Source organism: Mastigoproctus giganteus, chromosome 14 (genome assembly GCF_048544385.1).
Source record: "Mastigoproctus giganteus isolate SK-2022 chromosome 14, ASM4854438v1, whole genome shotgun sequence".
In the NCBI taxonomy this organism is placed as follows: domain Eukaryota; kingdom Metazoa; phylum Arthropoda; class Arachnida; order Uropygi; family Thelyphonidae; genus Mastigoproctus; species Mastigoproctus giganteus.
This window is the reverse complement of record NC_143588.1, coordinates 34,663,229-34,687,387: the sequence shown is the minus strand read 5'-3', so window position 1 is coordinate 34,687,387 and position 24,159 is coordinate 34,663,229. Positions and strand designations below refer to the sequence as shown.

The 24,159-nt window shown below is 37.0% G+C and overlaps 1 protein-coding gene across 4 annotated transcripts in view; it reads right to left on the bottom strand.

Moving 5' to 3' along the window:
- Positions 1-23,905, bottom strand: part of LOC150075060 (TATA-binding protein-associated factor 172-like) — a 934,682-nt gene extending 910,777 nt beyond the window's left edge. For all 4 annotated transcript variants that reach the window (XM_090388242.1, XM_090388245.1, XM_090388243.1 and 1 more), the window contains exons 1-2: positions 23,555-23,905; positions 3,181-3,304 (exon numbers count right to left, since the gene is read on the bottom strand). In XM_090388242.1, the coding sequence (XP_090244368.1) occupies positions 3,181-3,304; positions 23,555-23,565 (135 nt within the window). In that variant the 5' untranslated portion in view covers positions 23,566-23,905. The remainder of the gene's footprint in view (positions 1-3,180; positions 3,305-23,554) is intronic.
- Between the last annotated feature and the right edge of the window lie 254 nt (positions 23,906-24,159).

The following is a 24,159-nucleotide window of genomic DNA, read 5'->3' as shown; positions in this document are numbered from 1 at the left end:
AGAGAAAATACCAGTAAAATAAGAATATGAAAAAGGCGACACCAAGCAGGAGTAAACGCAGGAACACAGGTTTTGAGAACAAGTGGAGAAATAAAATCAGGAAATGGTATTTTCTTGGTATCAGGACTGTTCAAAATTCTTCTGACATCATCTAAACCATAGGTTCCCAAACTTTTTCAGGCCACCGCCCACTTTCCAAGACATAAATTTTGTAACCCCCCCCCACATTATAACAGTTTTCCGCATTCAAGCCATTTGATATTTTCGACGTAAATAGTAACTTTGATACATTACTGCTTATGCCATTAAATTATTGAAAAAGTAGTGGCCAATATGTGCTTCATCTTGAACACAGTTATGGCTATACCGATTTTGATGATTTTTTTTTTTTTTTATGAAAACCCCAAACACGAAAGGTATCAAAACCTATAGTACTTAGTACCATGCATGGGTTGAAGGAGAAGTATGGGGGGAGGGGGATGCCGGAAACTTTGCTCTAGTAGACTAAACATGGGTTCCACCACTTCAAGCCTCCAATAAGCAAAGTGGTGGTATTTCACTGGTTGATGAAAGTCATCTGCGACCTCTTAAATATAGCCCATATGTAAAGTGTATGCTCGAATAACATTATGCACAGTTTCATACAATGGTTTAAATATGAAAATTCGGAATACATATTAAGAGATTGCAAATGCATTAGTAAGAATCTTATTGTAATAATTAAAACACCATCAAATATATTACAAAATTGTTTATTTCGAACTTATAAAGTAAATATACAAAGCAAAAATAACAAATTAATGTGACGTTTCATACAATGGTTTAAATATGAAAATTCGGAATACATATTAGGAGACTGTATTACATTAGTAAGAATCTTATTGTAATAATTAAAACACCATCAAACGTATTAGAAAATTGTTTATTTCGAACTTACAAAGTAAAAATACAAATAAAAAATAACAAATTAATGTGAAGGATGAGCCTGATGAATTTTTAAAAGTTTGTTAATATCGGGTTCAACTTTTGTTAAAAACAGTCATAAATCGCCATGCTCAGTTATATGCAATCGGTTCCTTTTCTTAGATAGTAAATTCGCTACAGCACTAAACCCACACTCAGCCAAATAAGAAGATGGAAATGCAATTAAAAATTTCTGCACTATTTTCCATAATCCAGGGTACAGTGTCAGTATTGATTCCTGAAGCCAGAACTCTTGGTATCCACTTTTGAATTTTATTTTTAGTTCTTTATTTGTTGTGAGTTCTATGAGTTCCTTTTCTAAATTTGATGATCCTGCTGTGTTTACATGTGAGAAAGGATCTAGAACCCAATTTGGTATATTCGCGTTTAGAATATCCTTGAATCACTCATTGAAATCAGCATGGAGAACCTCCAAGTGTTGGCAGTATGTAAATAAATCTTCCTTTTTGAGAGACACCGCTGATAAATTTGAAAAGTGGCTATATTCCCCTCGGCCTAGATTCCGCTTGAACAGAAGAAGTTTCCCCACAAAAGCGGCAATAACGTTTTTTGTTTTAATTAAATTCCATTCATCACCTTGTAATTGTAGATTGACTTCATTAAATATTTTATAGAGGTCTGTCAAATAAGCGATGTTATTTTTGGATGTAATCAGGTTGGCCCACAATCCGTCGTCTCTGTTTTCTAGGAATAGTACTGAATCAAACAAATTGTAAAATCGATTCAGACAAATACCTTTTGAAAGCCAACGAACTTCTGTGTGAAGCAGCAAACGATTGAAATCTTCATCGTTTTCACTACAAAGTTGGCTAAACAATAATCTCTCAATGAATTGCTTCTAATCTTGTTGTCTGCTCTAATAATGTAATGGAGCGACGTATGTAGGCGTTCACTTAAATTCTTTGCAACCAAATGTTGATGATAAAGAACACAATGTATAGCGAGTACATTTGGTACTGCTTGTTTCAAATGCACTATGAAACCCTTGTGGCACCCTGTCATTGCTGGAGCACCATCAGTTACCAAAGCTATTGGTTTTGGTAACTGATGGTGCTCTTTTTCTGCAACTTTTTCCCATCTATACTCCCAACTCTGTCAAAACCAAACAGTTCCATTGCCACTTCAGGTAAAGGTAACAATCTAATTTTCTTCTAACTCATTTATTGATGATGTTCGTAAACCGTCACTTACCATTCTCAGTACAATTTATTCAGTGCCTCCTATAGTCTTCTGTCAAAAGGAGGTCAGAAGACTTTTGAACAGTCTTTATGCCAAGAAAATGCCAAAAGTCCTGATGGTATTTCTTCACTTGTTGTTAACCTGTGTTCTGAGCTTAATCCTCCTCAATGTCACATTTTTACATATTCTTATTCCACCGGTATTTTCTCTTCTGCTTGGAAATTTGCTCATATCCAGCCAGCTCCTAAAAAAACATAACATCTCTCCCATCCAATTATCATCCCACTGCACTTACATGTACTCTTTCTAAAGCCATGGAAAAATTCTTATATCTGATCAACAATTGCCAACATGGATTCTGGCAAAGTCGATCCACTGGCTTATGTTACCTCTATGGACAAATATCACAATTCATGGAAAATTTTGGTGAAATTCAAGCAGTTGCTCTTGACATTTCAAAAGCTTTTGATTGTGTTTGGCATAAAGGTCTTCTAAATAAGCTTCCATCTTATGGATTGCCAACTGTTTTTGTAACTGGGCATCCAGTTTTCTCCCTGGCTCTTAACTGCAGGTGATGGTAGATGGCTCTCTGTTTTCTAACTTCTCCACTAATGCTGGAGTAGTCAGAAAACAGAGAAAACTTCTTCGAGGTTCAGTTCTTTCTCCCACTCGTTTCCGCTTATATATTAATAACCCGCCATTGACTGGAAATCGTATCCATAGTTTTGCTGATGATAACACATTGCATTCCACACCACCTTCCATTTTGAGAACCTTGCCCTGCATAAACACTTTCAAATATCCATGACAAATTCTTTAAATGATGATCTCCAGGTAATCAAAGATAGCTCAGTTAATTTCAGTCCTTCTAAAACTCAGATCTGTCTTATATCATGCAAAAAAGGATGGTTTCTACACAAGATCATATATCTCTAGTATTTTTATGATACAATTAAAATAAAATATTAAAATAAAATTAAATTAATTTGATTTTAAAAATAAAATACTGAATATCACCTTTGCTAAGAGGTTATGCAACTCATGAGGATGAAGCTTTTGAACTTCGCCAAGTTGCAGTGCAGCAGCTTTTCTTGTAACTGGTGAGGATCCAGTATCCAAGAGAGAAAATAACCGATCTAACCTAAAAATAGTTTTGTAACACTAAATTAAAATACCAATATAAATCATTATATAAAAATTCCTGATACATTATAAAAATCATACAAAACTTTAAGCACTGTGTAGGATAGATAAATGTATTTTTTATGTATATAAAATGAATCAATGTTTTTACAAGGGTCAGTCCATACTGACCCTTGTAAAAACTGACGGCTGTAGAGTGACTAAATTTTTTGTAATTGAGTTAGCATCACGAAGTAATATATATTATTATTATTAAAACTTTTTCTCCTTTATGAGATATTTTTTGACTCATGACAGGTACTAGTACCAAGTGCATGGGTAGTTAGTTGTGTCCAGGTACTATTTTTATTATTGTTGTTTTTACTATTGGTCAAGAATCTTTACTATCCTGCAGATTTTCAGGATCGCAGCTTTCAGAAGTTTGTAAATGATCTTTGGGTAAATGATGTACTGCTGTTAGGTTCTTATGGAAGCACTTTGACAAATATGTACGTTAGTGCAAATGCATCATTTTAACGTAGCTATCTACCAAAGTAGTTAAATTAATTAATTAAATTGGCATCATTTTGGTTATATCTCATATTGTGACTGCCTTCACAACGAGTTGTCATGGTATTGTACTACTTCGAATAAATAATACTTCACTAGTGGAGAAGACTATGGTTATTTATTCTCAGCGGATACCACTTGGCACTTGTGCCAGCGGTTGATACGGTGATCATGATGGTCATTACTTGTTCCATATGCCACAATTCTTTAACTTCTAGTCTTAGATCTGTGTACTTCTTGTTCTTTACCTCATGGGTTTTCTGGAGTTGGGCACTACAATGTCGATCAGGTAGGTAGCCATTTCCTTCTTTTCAATGATAGCTGTCTGGTTTTTTGTACAGGATTGTGATGTCTGATATTATGGTACTGTCCCAGTATAGTTTGCGATTTGGAGGTCTCTAGTACGGTCATATTACGGCCTTGTAATATGGTACACATTCTTGAACAACTAGTTTTTTTGCACTAACTTCTATGTATTATCCTGACTACCTGGTCATGTCTGTGAGAGTACTAAGTCTGGCTAATCACCATGAGGTGATGTGCTGGATTGTTTTTGGGGACAGGTGGCATTATCAGCGTGTGCCATCTGTCACTCTGGAGTCTTTGGCGATGTATTTACTGTAGTCTCTGGTGTTGGTCGTATGCCACGATTATTTATGGAAGAATCTTCCACTCATGAGCCATGCGTTGGAGGCTATCTTATATATGCAGCCTCGATGGAGGTAATTATAGTGTCTGCCATGGAATGCCATCTTCTTCCATCTTTATTTCTTTGTTTCTAGTGTCTGTGCGACTGGGATCTCCTTTTTAAGGTTGAATGTTGTGTGCTGCTTGTCTATCTTTCTCATGGCTTGGTAAATTCGTGCTATTTTCCTAGAAGTAATCCCACAAGTTCATAACATCCTTTTTCTCTTGTTCAATGAGATCGGTCAATCCCCTCTCTCCTTTCAAGGCTATGGTCAGCCTCTCAAAGGCCGACTTTGGGTGGTGTTTGTAGCTACTGATCTTCATTATCCTGGGAGATATCACAATTTGCTCCAGCATGGTGTTGGTCCAATCTATTATCCCAAAGGAGTACATTAATACTGGGACTGCATAAGTGTTTATGGCTGTGACCACAAACACTTATGCTATTCGGTTTTGATTTCAGCAGAATTCTCAGTTTCTGATGGTATTTCTCAGTCAGGCAGGCTTGATCTTCTTGTGTTCTAACTGGTGAGCCTGCATCATCCTCAGATATTTCTAGGTCTCTTCTTCTAACATGGCTTCAATCTCTTCAGCTGATAGTCTCAGCCAACTGGATGCCCTTGATGAAATCCATGGATGTTGCATTTGTGTAGTCCAAACTGCATCCCGATGCAGTACTGAACTCTGATTATCCAAAGTAGCTGTTGGAGTTGCTTCTCCGTTGCGGCATAGTTTGATTTAGTCCACACACATCAAGTGAAAAAAGGAGTACAGGTTTTTCCTCCTTCTTTTAGAGTATATCCGTACTTACTGATATTGAGCATGGTTGAACCTTTTAAAGCATCAGTCAAAAAAAAAACCTCCCACATCAAATGTCTAGTTCTTCCTTGAAATTATTGAAACTGCCATTTCCATCCAATCAGATGGAAGTTGACTCAAACAAACAAGTTGATTGAAGGCAAACCCTCTCATTGTGCAACCATCATTCCTAAATTTGAATTTTTGTCCTCCACAATATAGTCTAAAGAAGAATGCCATCTACATGAGCTTGATCGATCCATTCAAAGCCTTAAAAACCTTGATCAGATCACCTGGTTGGTGCCTAGTCTCAAGATTCTCTGCACACACTCCATCAGGTCTACTTCCGTCCTAAGCGGCCTCGAGAACTGTACTCAATATTCAAGATGCAGCTAAGCCAAAGCCTTATTCAATGGGATAATTACTTCCTTGTCCTAACTAGCAAAGTTCCTATACATCATACACAAAACTCTGAGCAATGCATCAATACACAAAACTGAGCAATGCAGACAGGCTGTCAGAACAGCCTGTCTGCATTGCTCAGAGTTTTGTGTATTTTGTGTTCTGTGCACTACTCAGAGAACTTCAAATCTGACTGCATAATTAACCCCAGGTCTTTTTCACTTTCCACTGCCCTGATTGATGTACCACACAGTTGGTACATTAATCTGGGATTACTGCTGCCCATATGTAATATATGCATATGAGCAGCAGCAAACAGTGAGCTAACATATCTGTAATTATTCATGTCACCCTTTGATCCCCTTTATGAATTGGGGACACATTTGCACATCTCCGGTCCATATGGACCTCTTCTAAATCGAAAGATGCTTTCATAATTATGGCTAAGGGTTGTTCAGTTTGTCAGCAACATGGGCAGGATCATCAGGCATTCATTGCCAGACAATTCTTGTAATCTACCTTAGCTTGCCTAACCTCCTTTGTGACTTGATTGCAGACTAGTTTACATCTATCACAGACATCTGTATCACTATAAATTTATATGCATTCAATGAATGATTCCCATTTAGCATTTGTTGCCAGCAACATCATCAGACAGTCCCACTATAGAATTTAAAAGCTATTTTACAGAAGTGCAAAAGCCATTCCATTTACCCTTAACAGTAGTTATGTCTTTAAGTCAGTCCCACATCAATGCCCTGTGATCACTGTCAACGAGAGGGTCATTTACCTGCAGGTTCTTAATACATGAAGTTCTGCTAGTAATCACATCAAGAGTATTGCTTCCTCTTGCTGCTTCTCTAACATGCAGCAGCACGTTAGAGAAGTAAAATTCTGTAGCAGTCAATCCAATAAATCCACAAAAGTCTTGGTAGTACATGAATGACCAACCCACAAATTCCAGTCAATATATGTAAAGTTAAAACCCCCTATTATAAGACATGCTGATTTACTGGGCCACTGTTTCTTTGTGTAGTTGTTTGTTATACTCACCACTGCCATTAGGCCTATAATACACTGTCATCTTTGTTTTCCCAGTGCTTATGTCACACCAAACTCATTCAACATTGCACTGGTCACCCAGGTCGAATGGATGCACTACCTTAGATTTAATATGCTTCTATTATGACAGCATAACTCCCTCATGTCCTGTCTGTCTCTCCTGTATACATTGTACTCCTCAAATTCTGTATCCCTTATGTCTGAGTGACAATACATCTCTGATATCCCCACAATGTCTGCATTTGATGACTTAATCAGTACTACAAATTGATGAAATTTACATGCAAGTATACATGCACCTGTTCTTACTCTTAGTTACCCTACCACAGCTCATGCATTTGCTTGTTTCATGATGACCCACAGCAAGGCCTGAAATCCCTGACATCTTGCTTTCCATGCTGCATATTCCAATAGAAGCAGTGTAAGGATCTCTTTCATCTCTGCCTGCAGCTCTAGTTAGTCTGTGTACCACACAAAGCTATCAGTTTTCCAATCCACCTAGAACTTCGTCAACAGCATTAGTAAATATTCTTGCACCTTTTCTATTTAGGTGTATCCCATTCCTGTAAAACAGTCTCTCCTGTTAACAAACACAGACCATGCTGAGAAAAATTCTAGTATAGATATTAAGACAAACATGTTAAAATAAAAGTTTTATTTTAACATGTTTGTCTGTTTTCACCAACAATCAGCGAGTAGGAAACTCAATAATCCATAATCATGAAAAATCGAGGAAAGCAAACCAATGAAAAACCATTAATATAAGCAATGTTTGTAAACGGCTTGTACATTTTAAAAGAGGAGTTACTGATGTTTATGATCAGCCGAGAAACAGAAAACCAAGTTTTCGTGCAATGAAAAAAAAAAAAAAAAACAATGAAGATTTTGGATAAAATTATTCAAAGAGATAGGATAATAACCACATTTGTGATGATATAAGGCAGTGTTCAAAGAGCAGTGTATTAACCATTAGATTACAGGAAAATATGCTGCAAATTGGTACATGACTTGTTAAAAACAAAAATGAAATTGTCCAAGCATGAGATCTGCCAAGACTGTTCCAAGAGATTTTTTTTTAAAGACTTGATAACAAGTGATGAGAGTTGAACCTTACATTCTGAATGTTATTCTAAATGCCAATCTATGGAATGGATACATCCAGCACCTCCAATGAAGAAAAAATTATGGCCATATGTTTTGGGACAGAGAAGGAAAAATTTTGGTTGATTATTTACAGAAAAGTAAATCTACAAATAAGAAAACATACTGCAAAATACCAGAAAAGCTTAGCAAAGCTATAAATTAAAAATACAAAACACCTTATACACCTCAATCAGATCACTTTGGAGTGGGGGCCTATTCTCCAGATACTGCAATTTGCAGACCTTAATCATTTCTTGGTAAGAGCAACCCTTTGTTTCACTCACCAATCTCGTTGCCCTTTTCTATACTTGTTCCAGCAGATGTACATCCTTCCTAAAATGAGGCCTCCAGACCTGTATCCAGTACTCAAGGTGTGGCCTGACCATTGCCTTATACAAAGAAATAATCACCTCCTTATCCCTGCTAGCAAAATTCCTGTATATATATCATTGACAAGACCCCATGAACTGCTCTGGTAGCTTGTCTGCACTTCTCAGAAAACTTCATATCTGACTGCACAATTACCCCCAAGTCTTCTATATTCTCCACTACCCAGAGTGACGTACCAAACGTGTACAACGGTTGAGTAACCCCAGAGTGATGTACCAACCGTTGTGTACAACGGTTGGTACATCACTCTGGGGTTACTGCTACCCATATACAGTACTTACATTTGCCAATGTTAAAACTTCAGTTGCCACCTCTCAGCTCATCTGCCCAACTTTTCTAGATCCTGTTGTAGTAGCATACTATCATTACTGTCATTAACAACCCTGCTAACTTTCGTATCATCTGCAAACTTGGACATTAAGCCAGATGTGTCTTCATGAATATCGTTGATAAACATATAAAATAACAAAGGGCCCAATGCCGAACACTGAGGACTCCGCTAATAACTTTAGCTTACCGGAAGCAGACAGGATCAAAAATTCTTGCCGGGGAAACTTGTAGCAGCTTCGTACTAGTGTTTATGCCGAAAATCACACCAGCCTACAGGGATTTCCCTGGTAAGTCAACCCTCTGTTGCTCACAAAGGGAAGTGTCCACTGATTTCCACTCTCTCTGTCTTCTCCCACTCAAATATCCCTTTGTCCATAGCAGCAATTGTCCTAATGCCATACTGTTCCAATTTGTACAGCAGTCTTTTATGTACAATAATATCAAAAGCTTTCCTGAAATCCAAGTATAAGATATCAGTATTATTCTTTACATCCAATTGCTTTGTGACCACATCATAGTAACCAGTCAAATAAAAACACGACTTCCCCTTAACAAACCCATGCTGTGTCTGAACTATAACTGCACATTGTCACTGTTGACAATGTGCAGTTATAGGTAGCCTGTAGGCAATTCAAATCACAACTTTATGACAGTCTATTCTCCAATGGAGCGTACACGCTCTCTCTCTCTCAGCCATTCTCAGTCTTGTGCAATTTGGACTTAAAATAATAGGAAATAGAATGACCTGAAAGATTTCCAAGATGATCCTCCTTTAACCAGTGACTCCATTATTTTCCCCAGAAGAGAAGTTAAACTAACAGGTCTGTAATTACTTGTGTCACCCTTTGATTCTCCTTTGTAAATTATGAATACCTTTGCAGTCCATGGGGACCTCCACTGAATCCAAGGATACTCTCATAATTATTTCTAAGGGTTTGCTTACTTCCTTTTCTGCCTCCTTTAACATAACTAGATAGATCCCATCCACCCCAAATGCCTTTCTTATGTTTAACTCCACTTTGCTCTCAGTTATTATAAAATCATTTAGCTTCCTGTTAGAATTTGATAAGCTTCTGACCTCCACTTCCCCACAGAATTCCTCATGTGTGAATGTAGGTGCAAAATACTCATTGTTTGTCAGCTACTGAGCAGGATCATTAACAGTCAAACCATCAATATCACTTGATATTGTATTGTTTTCATGGTCCCTGAGGTTTGTTACAGACATTCTTCTGACTGGCAGACTAGGGCTTGCTACCTGGGAGTCTAAAATGCTGATAGAAATGATATTCAGTTGTCACTTGTGTCAAGTGGACCAAATTTTTGTGGGTTCATTCATTCTACAACAACCACATCCTCTGCTCATGAACATGGGAAGCTTAGTAACACTGGGTATACCCCATGTGCAAATCATCATATACCACACCTAGTGTATAATGGAAGCAATCACCAAAGTAAGCAGAGGTAGAGATGTGATAATTTTTCTTGGTGATTTTAATGTTCACAACTCCAGCTGGCTTTGTTTTTTAGTTACACAGATGCAGCTGCTTCAGATGCTAAGGCTTCTGCAATTACTGAAGATCTCACACTCAACTTATTCATTTAAATACTAGAATACCAGACAATCCTAACCCACCCAAAACTGTTGGTCCTTTTCTCACCAGCAAAGCCTTCAAAGTACATTGTCACTGTTGGTAGCCTGTAGGCAACTCAAGCCTGTTAACAACTTTATGATAGTCTATTCTCCAATGGAGCTCTCTCTCTCTCTCAGCCATTCTCAGTCTCATGTCATTTGGACTAACAAGAATAGGAAATGGAATGACCTGCAAGATTTCTATACTTCTTTTCATTAGTTGGATGACTTAAAAATCTGATCTAATTTTTGCTCAGATCAAGTTAGTGAAATTATTCTTAATCCTTTATTCTACTCTAAAATCTTACTCTTTATGTAAAGATTGGATTTCAAAAAAAAATGTGCCAAAGCTGGTCAAGATGAGAACATTGCTTACTGCAATTGGCTTACATCCAAAGCTACAGCTTAATTTTTTGACTAAAAACAATTATAAAACAGTCATTAATCCTCCAAACTTCATTTTGGACAGGATAAGGAGTAGAAAATATGCTTCTTGCCCAAATGATAGTCAAATATTGTGGTCTCTTGCCAAAGCTATTGGACACCGAAATCTACACTCCCTACCTGTTAAACCCTAATCATTCCATTGCATCCTTACCTAAAGGTACAGTTGACTTTGTAGCATCCTACTTTTGCTCTAACTCTTATATCAATGATCAATATAGTATTAGTACTTATACTGGAATAAATAGTGACAAATGATGCAAGAAAGCATGCTTATATAGCATCAGCCAAAAAAAAAACCTAATTTCATCTATCCATCCACTCCAATATCCATTGCTACTACAATGGATATTGGAGTGGATGGAAGCTTGCTCCAGCAATCAACCACCTAATGGCAGGTTCAAACATCTATTCTTCAACCATCCTTCTTCAATTTATGTCTCCCTCGTGTACATAGTCTGGGCAAGAAGAAGAATCCCATCAGCACTGAGTTTGCTCAAGCCATTTAAAGCTTAAACACCTCAATCAGATCACCTCAGAGGTGCCCAGTCAACACACTGCAATTTGCAAAAATTGAAGTGCAGTGTATGGCAATTTTTCAGGGTGCTCTTAGCAAGAGCACCCATTTCATTCCAAAAACAAAACCCCATGGGCCATACTGGCAGCCTTGCATTGCACAATTATTCCAGTTCCTTTTCAATTTCCACTATCCAGATTGTAATACCACACAGTTGGTATGTTACTCTGGAATTACTGCTATTCATATGCAGTGCCTTGCATTTGAAACTTTTCAACATTTCAAACTTTAATTGTTATTTCTCAGCCCATCTACCTAATTTTTCTAGATCTTGTTGCAGAAGCATACCTGCATTACTGTCATTAACCACCCTTTGTATAATCTCCAAACTTAGCCATTAGCCTGATATATCTTCTATACCTTCATCAATATCATTAATATATCAATGGACTAGCACCAAACCCTATGGAACTCCATTAATGACATTAATAACCACTCTCTGTCATCTCCCACTCAATGTCACCTTCATCCATAGCTGTAACTTACCCTTAATGCCATACTACTCAAATTTGTAAAGCAGTAATTAAAAGCTTTCCTGAACTCCAAGTATATGACATCAAAATTATTTTTTGCATCCATTCCTTTGCAATTATTCATGTCACCCTTTGTAAATTGTGGATACAATTGCACATCTCCAGCACACAAGGACCACCCCCTAAATTCAAAGATGCCCTCATAATTATGGCTAAGGATTTGCTTACCTCATTTGTTGTGACCCTTAATATAATTGAATAGATTCCATCAGCCACAGGTGCTTTTTTACATTTAATTTGGACAATCTCTTGCACGTCCTCTCAGTTATTACAAAATCATTTAGCTCCCTGTTAGAGTTTAATAAACTTCTGAAATCCACTTCCGTAGAGAATTCCTCATGTGCGAATATAGAGGTAAAATACCTATTCAGTTTGTCAGTAACCTCAGCAGAATCATCATCAATTATACCACTGATAGCAATATAAACCACTTCCTACCATACCATTCACATACACTCCATGAAATGCCTCCTGTCTTCCAACAAAAGGTTGTTAGAAGAATCAATGTTGATAACAAGATTCTGATGGCATTTCTCTACTTATTAAGCCAGTGAGAACAAGCAGAGAAATGTCAAATGCTGTGTTGCACTTACTCTACTCTTTCGAAGTAATAAATAAGTCCATCAACTGTCAACTTTCTTGAAACCATCCATCTGATCAACGATCGCAAATATGGATTTAGTTAGTGTCGGATCTACTGGTGATATATTGGCTTATGTTACTCATCTTTGGACAAACTCAATGGAAAAGTCTGGTGAAACTCAAGCAGTTGCTCTTGACATTTCTAAGGCCTGTGATCATGTGGTGTGTGTGTGTGTGTGGTGTGCACGCATACTCGCAAACAAGCATCCATCGTATGGATTGCCTACTGTGTGTTTTGTAATTAGGTATCCAGTTTTCTCCTTGCAAGTGATGGTAGATGGCTCCCTGTTTCTAACTTTTCCACTAAAGGCTGGTATTTTCCCCAAGGTTCAGTTCTCACTGTTTTCCCCATTTTTTTTTAATGACCTTCTTTCACTGACAAAATCCTATGCACAGTTCTGCTGATGAGAGCACACTACATTCCACTTGCCAATTTACAAAACCTTGCCACGCACAAACAGCTTCGATTTCTCTAATATACTCCAAGTACTTAATTGTCAATCTCCAGGTAATTCTTCAGTGGGGAAAAGGAAACTTAATTTTAATCCATTTAAAACTGTCTTATTTCTCACAAAAAGTACACTGCTCCTTTGCTCTCTCTTTTGGCATAGGCACATCACAAATATTGCTAAAAAACTGGATTTTTTTTTTTTCTCTCAGCATTACTTTTCTTCTAAAGAACTAGCTATATCTGTCTGTAAAAATTTCAAATCCACCTGCCAATTTACAAAATGTAGTGTGCTGATGAGAGCACACTACATTCCACCTACCAATTTACAAAACTTTGCTACGCACAAACAGCTTCGATTTCTCTAATATACTCCATCAAGTACTTAATTGCCAATCTCCAGATAATTCTTCAGTGGAGAAAGGGAAACTTAATTTTAATCCGTTTAAAATTCAATCCTGTCTTATTTCTCACAAAAAGTACACTGCTCCTTTGTTCTTTCTCTTTTGGCATAGGCCCATCACAAATATTGCTAAAAAAACTGGTTTTTTTTTTTTTTTTTTCCTCAGCATTACTTTTCTTCTAAAGAACTAGCTCTATCTGTCTGTAAAAATTTCAAATCCACCCGAACACAGAATATTCTTCCCAAATCTAAGATGTGCTCTCAAACCGCTCACAAAAAAATTGTAGACTCCATTCAAATGGTGGTCAGGTTAATTGACTTGTACACAAAGTCTCTCCATTCTCTCATATACATTCAGTTTCTGCTGCATGTTTTTCTTTTTCTCTAAATAGTTCCATGAGTAATGGCCTTCTCAATTTGCATATGTAATTACCAGACATTCTTTCAAACCAGTCTGAACATATGCTGTAAGCAATCAACATCCATTGATAATCCAGCTCCAAACTCAGAGCCAACTGTTCCCTCTTCTTCAATTATCCCTTCTGCCTTTGTTTTCTTGAACAATCTAACTACATGTGTATTTTCTAATAATTAAACACATGTAACTGGGAAATGTTAAGCATGTGTTGCAAAAGCTATAGGGGGAAAATTGTATCATGATTTTTTATTACAGATCAGTTGTATCAAAGCAATATTAATTGATTGATGACTGATCATTCTGAACTACAAATATCATAATGACAAATGAGATATAGCTCCATAATTTGAATAGAATTCTATCTCGATTCTATTGGGTGTCTGCTTCGGTATCACATGTATTAATTTATTTTTGTTGCTTGTACTGGGCATATAATTTTATGACTTAAATCAACATGCCTTTCTTTTATGTATTACAGGAGAGTTCGTGTGATGATATTACTATTTCAATTTACAGAGGACTACATGTAATTCAAATATCTTTCATATGTAATGAGAAACTTCATAAACTAAAAGAATTTGAATTATAAACTGTGATGTTTGTCTTTATTTTGTTGTAATGCTAACTCACATAAATAGTGATCTAAATGAAAGAATGCAAAGAAAATGAAAGAATTACTTTTGTTAAAGAAAATAACTCAGCAATAAAACAGTTAAAATTTAGTGACAGAGAATTGTCTTCCAGATTTTCACTGATTCCAGATTCTTTATATTTTTTGTGAAGTATACAAAAAAAAGATTTATTAATGGCTCTGGTTAGCAGCCAAATGGTGCAGTGTTCATTTCATAGGATACCAGGCCTAAAATCATAAATAAATAAAGGAAACATATTAAATAAAAATTAAAACTGAAGTCAAAAGGTTCAATTCATTAAATCAAAACCTAAGACAAGAGTTAAGAGTAGTCAAAGTAACCAGATGTAGATTTATGAGTTAAGGTCAAATAAATAATATTTTAAAATATAATGGCCGCACATTGGCTAAAATGCAGCCTAGAAGAAGATTAAGATGACAGTCGTGCATGCCGGTTGCAATAAACATTAATATATAAAGAATCTTATATACACACTACTGGGATAGGGTGGATAATAATAACAGGTTTCAGTACAGCGAGACCAGTGAACCTGTCTCACTGTACTAGAACCTGCTATTATTACCCACCTGATACCAGTAGTGTGTATATAAGATTCTTTATTTATCAATGTTTATTGCAACTGGTATGCATGACTGTCATCTTAATCTCCTTCTGGGCTGCAGTTTAGCCAATGTCTGTTATTATAAAAACCATCCAAATTATTTAAAAATATTACTTATTAAATTATAATTTATAAATATATATATTATAATTTAATAATAACTTATATATAAGTGAATTATATAATTTATTTTTGTTGCTTGTACTGGGCATATAATTTTATGACTTAAATCAACATGCCTTTCTTTTATGTATTACAGGAGAGTTCGTGTGATGATATAAGTGAATTATATATAAGTATGTAAATTAACATATGTATACTTGAAAAACGAATTTAATGTATAAGAAGGGAGAAAAAAGTATGGAGTTTGATCTCAGCAAGGAGAAAACTTTCTCTGACATTACCACACAGCTACTATAACTGTTAATATAAACTTGCCAATATCTTCACAATTCACAATTAAACTAATTAATTGTGAATATTTCATATTAATAATCAGTGAATCGATATACTGTCCATTGTAATTACAAAACTAGAAAATTCTCCAGGAACTCTTTGCAATGTTCCAGCCTGTTCCTATGTGCTCACACTGATGGCTCCACATTCTGAGTTTTAATGTATAACCGGAATTAACATTATCGCCTATGAGAGTGTGTCCACTGTAAGTTAGGGTAACTAAGATTAAGAACATGTGCATGTATACTTTCATGCTAGGAACATTGAAAATAAATTTGAAGTATTCGTTAAGTCGTGAAATGCAGACCGTTAGGATAGTGGAGACTATGTCACTCAGACATAAGGAATGCTAAATTTGAATATGGAGAGTACAATGTATACAGAAAGGACAAGAAAGTTAGAGGGGTTATGCTCTTAGTTAAGAAGCATATTAAATCTAAAGCTGTTAAATCCAGACGACATAAGTGACCAGCACAATGTTGAGCCAGTTTGGTTGATATAAGTAAATTGGCTGAACATTGATATAAGTACCGGAAAAACAAAACAGAGTAGGAATATGTTATAGACTAAGTGTCTGTGAGGAGTATACTAAACAGCTATACAGAGACATAGTGTGTCAGTAAATAATGATATCTTATATTTGGGGTTTTCAGCCATTGACTGGAATTTGCGGGTTGGTCACTTACATACTAGCAAGACTTTTGTAGATTTCTTGGATGACTGTTTTCTACAGCAGCATATTAGAGATGCAACAAGAAGTAGCAATAATCTTGATCTGGTTATCAGCAATGATTATTCATGCATCAAGATCCACTCAGTGGTACCAATCACAATATACTAATGTGGAATTTAATTAAAAGATAACTATTGACAGTGACAAAGGGAAAGACTTTTGCTTCTGTAAGGGTGGCTACAGCTGTCTCACACAATTTTTAAATTCTATTCAGTACACCCCAAATGATGTTACCAACAGCAAATTCTAAAAGGGACATATTCAGGGAAGTAATCATAGAAGCTACCAGGCTTTTCATACCAAAGAAATATCGTTCAAGGATAAGACTTAAACAGAGAAGAAAACTGCATGGAAATGCATATAAATTATCATATGATACAAAAGCCTATGGTTTTTATAAACTGATCTGTAATGAAGTCACAAGGGAGGAGGTTAGTCAAGCTAAAAATCTGAGAAGACTTCTATGCTTATATCAGCAGAAAGAAGGGATTAAATTGCATTGGGTTACTTGATGTCAATGGGTTAACTGTTGATGACTCTGCTCAAGTTGCTAACAAATTGAATAGGTAATTGGCATTACATTCACGCATGAGGAAATCTTTAAGGGAGAGAATGTCACAAGTTTACCATAGTCTAATGGGGAACTAAATGCCTTTGTGACAACTGAAAGGAAAATGGAAGAGAATTGTTAAAGCTGACAGAAAAAAAAAAAAAAAAAAAAAAGGCATCTTAGTGTGGATGGAAAATATTCAATTATATTAACGGAAGCAACAAGGAAGTAAGCAAACACTTAGCCATAATTAGGGGAGCATTACTAGATTCAGGTGAGGTCCCTATGGAGTAAAGATGTTTGAATGTATCCACAATTCACAAAGGGGGATCTAAAAGTGAGAGTGATTATAGACCTGTTAGCTCGGCCCTGGAAAGATTGTGCAAGGCTCAAGGGGTACAATTTTTTTCAGCCTGGTCTGTACTTGTTAACAGAAGAGACTGCTTCTACAGGGATGGGATACACTTAAATAGAAAGGGTGCAAGAATGTTTGCTGATGCTATCGAGGCAGTGTTAGGTGGGTCAGAAAACTGCTAGATTGGGGGGGGGGGGATACATGGACTAATAGATTAACAGTAGCCACTGGCAGAGGTGAAAGTGATTCTTGCACTGCTTCTATTGGAATGAGCCGCAGCCTGGAAAATAAGATGCAGGATATTTCAGAGACTGCTGGGAATCATTGGGGTACAAATAAACACATGGGTTGTGTTAAGGTAGCTAAGAAAAAGAACAAGTGCATGTATACTTGCGTGTACACCAATGCTAGGAGTTTAGTAAATAAAATTGATGAATTTGAGGTATTGCTCAAAACATCAAAGGCAGATATTGTGGGGATTTCAGAGACGTGGTGTCACACAGATATAAGGAATGCAGAACTGGAATTTGGGGAGTACAATGTCTACAGAAAGGATAGACAGGGTAGGAAGGGAGGAGGGGTTATGCTATTAGTTAAGAAACATATAAAATGCAAGGAAGTGAAGCCAGTTGACATTGCTGGACAGTGCAGTGTCGAGTCAGTTTGGTGTGACACAAGCATTGGGAGATCAAAACTGAGAGTGGGAGTGTGCTATAGGCCTAATGACTCTGATGAGTATAATAAGAAACTGTACAGGGAAATAGAGTGGGCCAGTAAATCACAGAGTCTTATAATGAGGATTTTAATTTCCCAGATATTGACTGGAATTTGGGGGCTGGTCACTCACACACTAGCAAGGCTTGCGTGGATTTATTGGATGATTTTTTTCTACATCAGCATGTTCGGGAGGCAACTAGAGGGAGTAATACTCTTGATTTGATTATCAGTAGTGATTCTTCTCTTCAAGACGCCTGGTCAGCGTGAAGAGGAAAAGACCAAACCCTCCACCATATGACAGCACAATAATACAAATGGCCCTCAGTCCCCAGCAGCTTTCACTCTCCCTCTTACGGCAGCGAGAGGATCAGAGTGGAAGCAGAGGGTGCTAAGAATCTCTGGGTACGACCAGGCTGCCATGCACGGAAATTGAACTTGGCCTGTTATAACGTACGATCACTCATCGGTGAAGACAGGATATTAGAGCTGGAAAAGGAATTAGAAAATGTGAATTGGAATATCATCGGTTTGGCTGAAACAAGAAGAAGAAATGAATTACTTATAAGTTTATCAAGTGGAAACCTGCTGTACACTAATGGAAACAGTGAAAGGAGTGAAGGTGGAGTTGGGTTTCTGGTCCATAAAGATTTTAAAAACAACATTTTGGAATTCAAAAGTACATCACCAAGGGTGTCAAGACTAATACTCAAGATTTCTAAGAGGTACAAGCTAAAGATTATAATGATTTATGCACCAACATCGAGCCATGATGATGAAGAGGTTGAAGAAATGTACACTGAAATTGAGAGTCTTATAGATGAGTAGAAAACCCACTACACTATTATTATGGGGGACTTCAATGCTAAGGTTGGAAAAAGGCAAAACAGCGCAGAAACAGGAACTATAGGAAATTTTGGAATTGGTGAAAGAAATAAAACAGGTGAAAGACTTGTGGAATTTGCAGAATCTCAAGGAATGTCAGTAATGAACACTTTTTTCAAGAAAAGGGTGAACAGAAAGTGGATATGGAAGAGTCCAAATGGATTAACAACTAATGAAATCGACTTCATCCTCACTAACAGAAGATATATTGTGAATGATGTTACCGTCCTGAATAAGGTAAATGTTGGAAGTGATCATAGAATGGTAAGATGTACACTTGATATAGATGTAGGAAAGGAAAGGAAAAAAACTGACTCGAGTAAATAATACAAAGGTCTTTGAAATAACAGAGGAGGAGAAAAAGCAGTATGTACTGGAACTTAAGAACAAGTTTGAGCTTCTGCAGACTGCTCAGGACCAAGATATCGACGAGGAATATTACAACTTTCTGAAAGTGATAAAGCCCAAGAAACCTATAGGGAAACAGAAATCCAAAGAAGAAAAAATTAGTCAAGAAACACTTGTCATGATGAACCAAAGACGACAAATGAAGAGCAAGAAAAACACTGACAGGGAGAAAATTGAGTATACTGAGTTATGCAAAGCCATTAGAAAGAGACTCAGAGAGGACATAAGAAGATTTAACACAAGAAAGGTAGAACAAGCATTAAGGGAAAACAAAGGATTTAAATCAGCAGCCATGAGCAGTAATACAGAAAGACAAATGATATTGAAACAGAAGAATAGCGATGGTGTACTTATAAACAGCAGAGAAGGCATAATTCAAATAGCAGAAGACTACTATAGAGAATTATACAAGGAACGAGGGAATGATACCAGCAGTGGGGAAGATGGATTGCAAAGTAGCAACACATACGACATACCCGATATTCTTCCTGATGAGGTAGAACATGCATTGAAGAAAATGAAGAATCGGAAAGCCCCGGGGGAAGATGAAGTTACTGTAGAGTTGTTAAAATTGGGAGGTAGAGATATAACACAAAAACTGGCAAGGCTCTTCACAAAGTGCATTAGAAAAGGTGTGATGCCTAAGCAGTGGAATAATGCAATCATAGTTTTGCTGCATAAGAAAGGAGATAAATCAGAAATTGGAAATTATAGACCAATTAGCTTGTTATCCCATATCTACAAGTTGTTCACAAGGGTCATTACTAACAGATTAGAAAGAATACTTGATGAGAATCAACCGAAAGAGCAAGCTGGCTTTAGGACAGGATTCTCAACTATGGATCACCTTCACGTAATATCACAGCTAATGGAGTAAGCAAATGAATATAAAACACCATTATGCCTGGCATTTGTGGATTATGAAAAGGCATTTGACTCCATACAGCATAAGGCAATGTTTCGGGCACTGGAAAGACAAGGCATAGATACTCCATATATTATGATTTTGAAGAAAATATATGAGAGTGCTACATCCTTTATTAGACTAGACAAAGACAGTAGCAAATTTAAAATCGAGAAACGAGTTCGACGAGGAGACACAATACCTCCGAAGCTGTTTACTGCTGCCCTTGAGCAAGCTTTCAGAAGATTAGACTGGTCGCAGAAAGGAGTCAGTGTGAATGGAGAGTACCTAAACCATTTACGATTTGCAGATGACATTGTGGTCATAAGCCACGATCCCAAAGAATTAGAGGAACATCTTTAATCAGTTATGCACAGTTAGTACGGATTTTGGACTAAAGATGAATATGGCTAAAACAAAAGTAATGATGAACAAGTATGTCACAGAAAGGGAAATAATGATTGAAGGAGCAGTAATTGAAGAGGTGGAGTCATATACTTATATGGGACAAGTTATTAGCTGTAATAATGATAAATGGCTGGAAGTCAAGAGAAGAATAAATTTTGGATGGATAGCATTCAGGAAATATAGTCACATACTGAAGAGCAATATCCCAGTTTGTCTGAAACGTAAAATAATGAATCAATGTATACTCCCCACCATGACTTATGGAAGTGAAACTTGGGCACTCACCAAAAGAATGGAAGAGAAGCTAAGAACTACACAGCGAAGAATGGAACGAATTATATTGGGAATCAGACTGTTAGATAAGAAGAGAAACACATGGATTAGGCAGCAAACTCAAGTAAAGGACATTCTTATCAAAACTAAAGAACTAAAATGGTCTTGGGCAGGACACATAGCTCGAAGACACGATGACAGATGGACTAAGAAAATAACAGAATGGTACCCAAGAGGAGCTAGAAGAAAACCTGGAAGACAAAGGCAGAGATGGATAGATGAAATTCATGAGATTTTGAGTAGTAAATGGATGGCCAGTGCTCAAAACAGAAGGAACTGGAAAGTTGCTGGAGAGGCCTTCATCCTGCAGTGGATTGAAAATGGCTGATGATGATGAGCGATTCTTCATGCATTAAGAATCTGCAGGTAAATGAACCACTAGGTGGCAGTGATCACAGTGTGCTGAAGTGGGATTTACTCAAAGAGGTAACTACCATTATGGGTAAAGGGAAGGGTTATTGCTTTCGTAAAGGCGACTACGATGAACTGAGATAGTATTTAAATTCTATACAGTGGGACCAACTGATGATGTTACCAACAGCAAATTCAAAATGGGAAGCATTCAAAGAACTTATCTTGGAAGCTACTAGGCTTTACATACCAACTAAGAAATATTGTTCAAGGTTTTAGGACTAAATGGATGTCAGATGAACTAATGAGACATATGGCAGAGAAGAAAAATGCATGGGATGCATACAAATTAACACGTGACACAGAAGCCTATGATAGATACAAGTTGATCTGTAACCAAGTTACAAAGGAGGTTAGGCAGGCGAAGGCAGATTACGAGAAATCTTTGGCAACGGATGCAAAGAAAAACAGCAAAGAGTTCTTTACTTATGTAAACTTTAGAAGCAAGGGGATGAATCAGATTGGTCCACTTGATATCGATGGGTCAACTGTTGATGATCCTGCTCAGGTAGCTAACAAACTAAATGAATATTTTGCATCGACACTCACACGAGGAGTTATTCAGCGAGGGGAATGCCAGAGATGTATTCAACTCTGGCAGTAAGCTAGAGAATCTTGTAATAACTGAGAGTAAAGTGGAGGAGAAATTGTTGAAGATAAATACAAGAAAGGCACCTGGGGTGGATGGGATCTATCCAGTTATATTAAAGGAGGCAGCAAAGGAAGTAAGCAAACCCTTAGCCATAATTATGAGAGCTTCCTTGGATTCAGGTGAAGTACCCATGGACTGGAGTTGTGCAAATGTGACCCCAATTCACAAAGGAGGCTCAAAGGGCAACACAAGTAATTATAGACCTCTTAGTTTAACTTCTGTTCCCAAAAAATTAATGGAGGCACTGGTTAAAGAAGCACTGCAGGATCACCTAGACAAGGCTTCAGTTATAGCTCAGACACAGCATGGTTTTGTTAAGTGGAAGTCTTACCTGACCAATTTGATTGGATACTATGATGCAGTCACAAAAGAACTGGATGCAGGGAATAATTTTGATATAATATACTTAGATCTTAGAAAGGCTTTTGATACTGTTGCACATGGAAGACTGCTGCACAAATTGGAGCAGTTTGGCTTTGGAGGCAAATTGCTGCTAGGGATAAAGGGGTGGTTGAGGGGGAGAACACAGAGAGTGGTAATCAATGGATACTGCTCATTGTGGACTAATGTTATTAGTGGAGTCCCTCAGGGTTCCGTAAGGGGTCCATTATTATTTTCTGTATTTATAAATGATATTGATGATGGTATATCAAGCTAAATGTCCAAGTTTGCAGACGATACGAAGGTTGGCAGGGTTGTCAAGGGCACTACTGACACTATGCTACTGCAACAGGATCTGGAAAGGTTGAGCAGATGGGCTGAGAGGTGGCAAATGAAGCTTAATATTGACAAATGTAAAGTACTACATATGGGAAACAGCAACCCCAGAGCAGCGTATCAATTCTGTGGTACTACACTGACAGTGGTAGAGAATGAAAGGGACGTGGGGGTGGTTGTGCAGGCAGATATGAAGTTTTCTGAGCAGTGCAGACGGGCTGCAATAGTAGCTCATGGTGTATTGTTGATGATATATAGGAATTTTTTAAGCAGGGATAAGGAGGTGATTATTCCCTTGTATAAGGCAATGGTCAAGCCACACCTAGAGTACTGTATACAGGTCTGGAGGCCTCATTTCAAGGATGTAGAGATGTTGGAGAAAGGCTTAAGTTTTGCAAATTACAGTGTCTGGGGACTACGCACCAGCAAGGTGATCTGATAGAGGTGTATAAAGCCTTGAATGGTTTGAGCATGCTCAATGCTGATGGGATTCTTCCTCTTGCTCAGAATAATCACCTGAGAGGGCATAAATTCAAATTGAGGAAAGAAAGATGTAGAATAGACATGAGGAAATTTGCCTTTAGCCAGCGGGTGGTTGGTTGGTTGGTGGAACAGACTTCCATCCCTTGTCGTGGAAGTTGATAGCCTAAATAAGTTTAAGGCTCAGCTGGACAGGTATTTCGAACGAACAGAGGGGTGAAGTGGAAGTGGTTATTTTTTATTTATTTTTATTTTTTTATTTTTTTTTTTTTTTGGCTGATGCTGCATAAGCTTGCTTTCTTGCATCAAATGCCTCTACTAATGCTAATAAGGCAACATAACAAATTAAAGTGCATGGGCATATCAAAAAATGTCCAATCCTGAGCAGTAATACAAACAAAACAAACACAGATTTTCTGCATGAAAAATATACTGTGGTATATTAATGTGAATCATATGATCACTAATCACTTAAAACTTCTACGAAATCTATATATATGGAATAAATGAATAAAACTGAATTACTTGCCTTGAGGTCATCCTCGATACTACAGGCTTAACTTAGATATAATGCACCTGTTGAAGACTACTTCCTCATGTATAAATAAATATATGCTACTGTTTAGTCAATGGTTGCGATTTCTTTATAAGCACATCTGTTCACCAAAGGAAGAATTACTTGCTTGAACCAGGTTATGACACTGCTTTTCAATCTTGTTGTCTAAAAGTACGGTGTTTGTCATCATACTCAAACATGCATAATCAACACAATAACCACTTCGACTTAATATTCCCATCTTCCTAAATTTTGGATAGTTGCGTTGCATTTCTTATTCCACATATTGTGAGACTAATGCACAAATGGAGGGTGTGAAAAAATATTTATTTCATGTAATAATGAACAAACACTCATCACTGCGAAAATGGAAAAAAAAGAAAAAAAGAAAAAAGAAAATAAAGAAAAAAACCCAGTAAACCTATTAAATAATGACTTAATCACTCTGCAGGGATTTTTCTTCCATTTTATTAACATATACACACTATGGAAGCAAAAAACATTTACATACAGCTCTACAAAGTGAACCTCTACTGTTCTGATTAAGTGATTTCCACAGTTTTTATGTATTATAATCT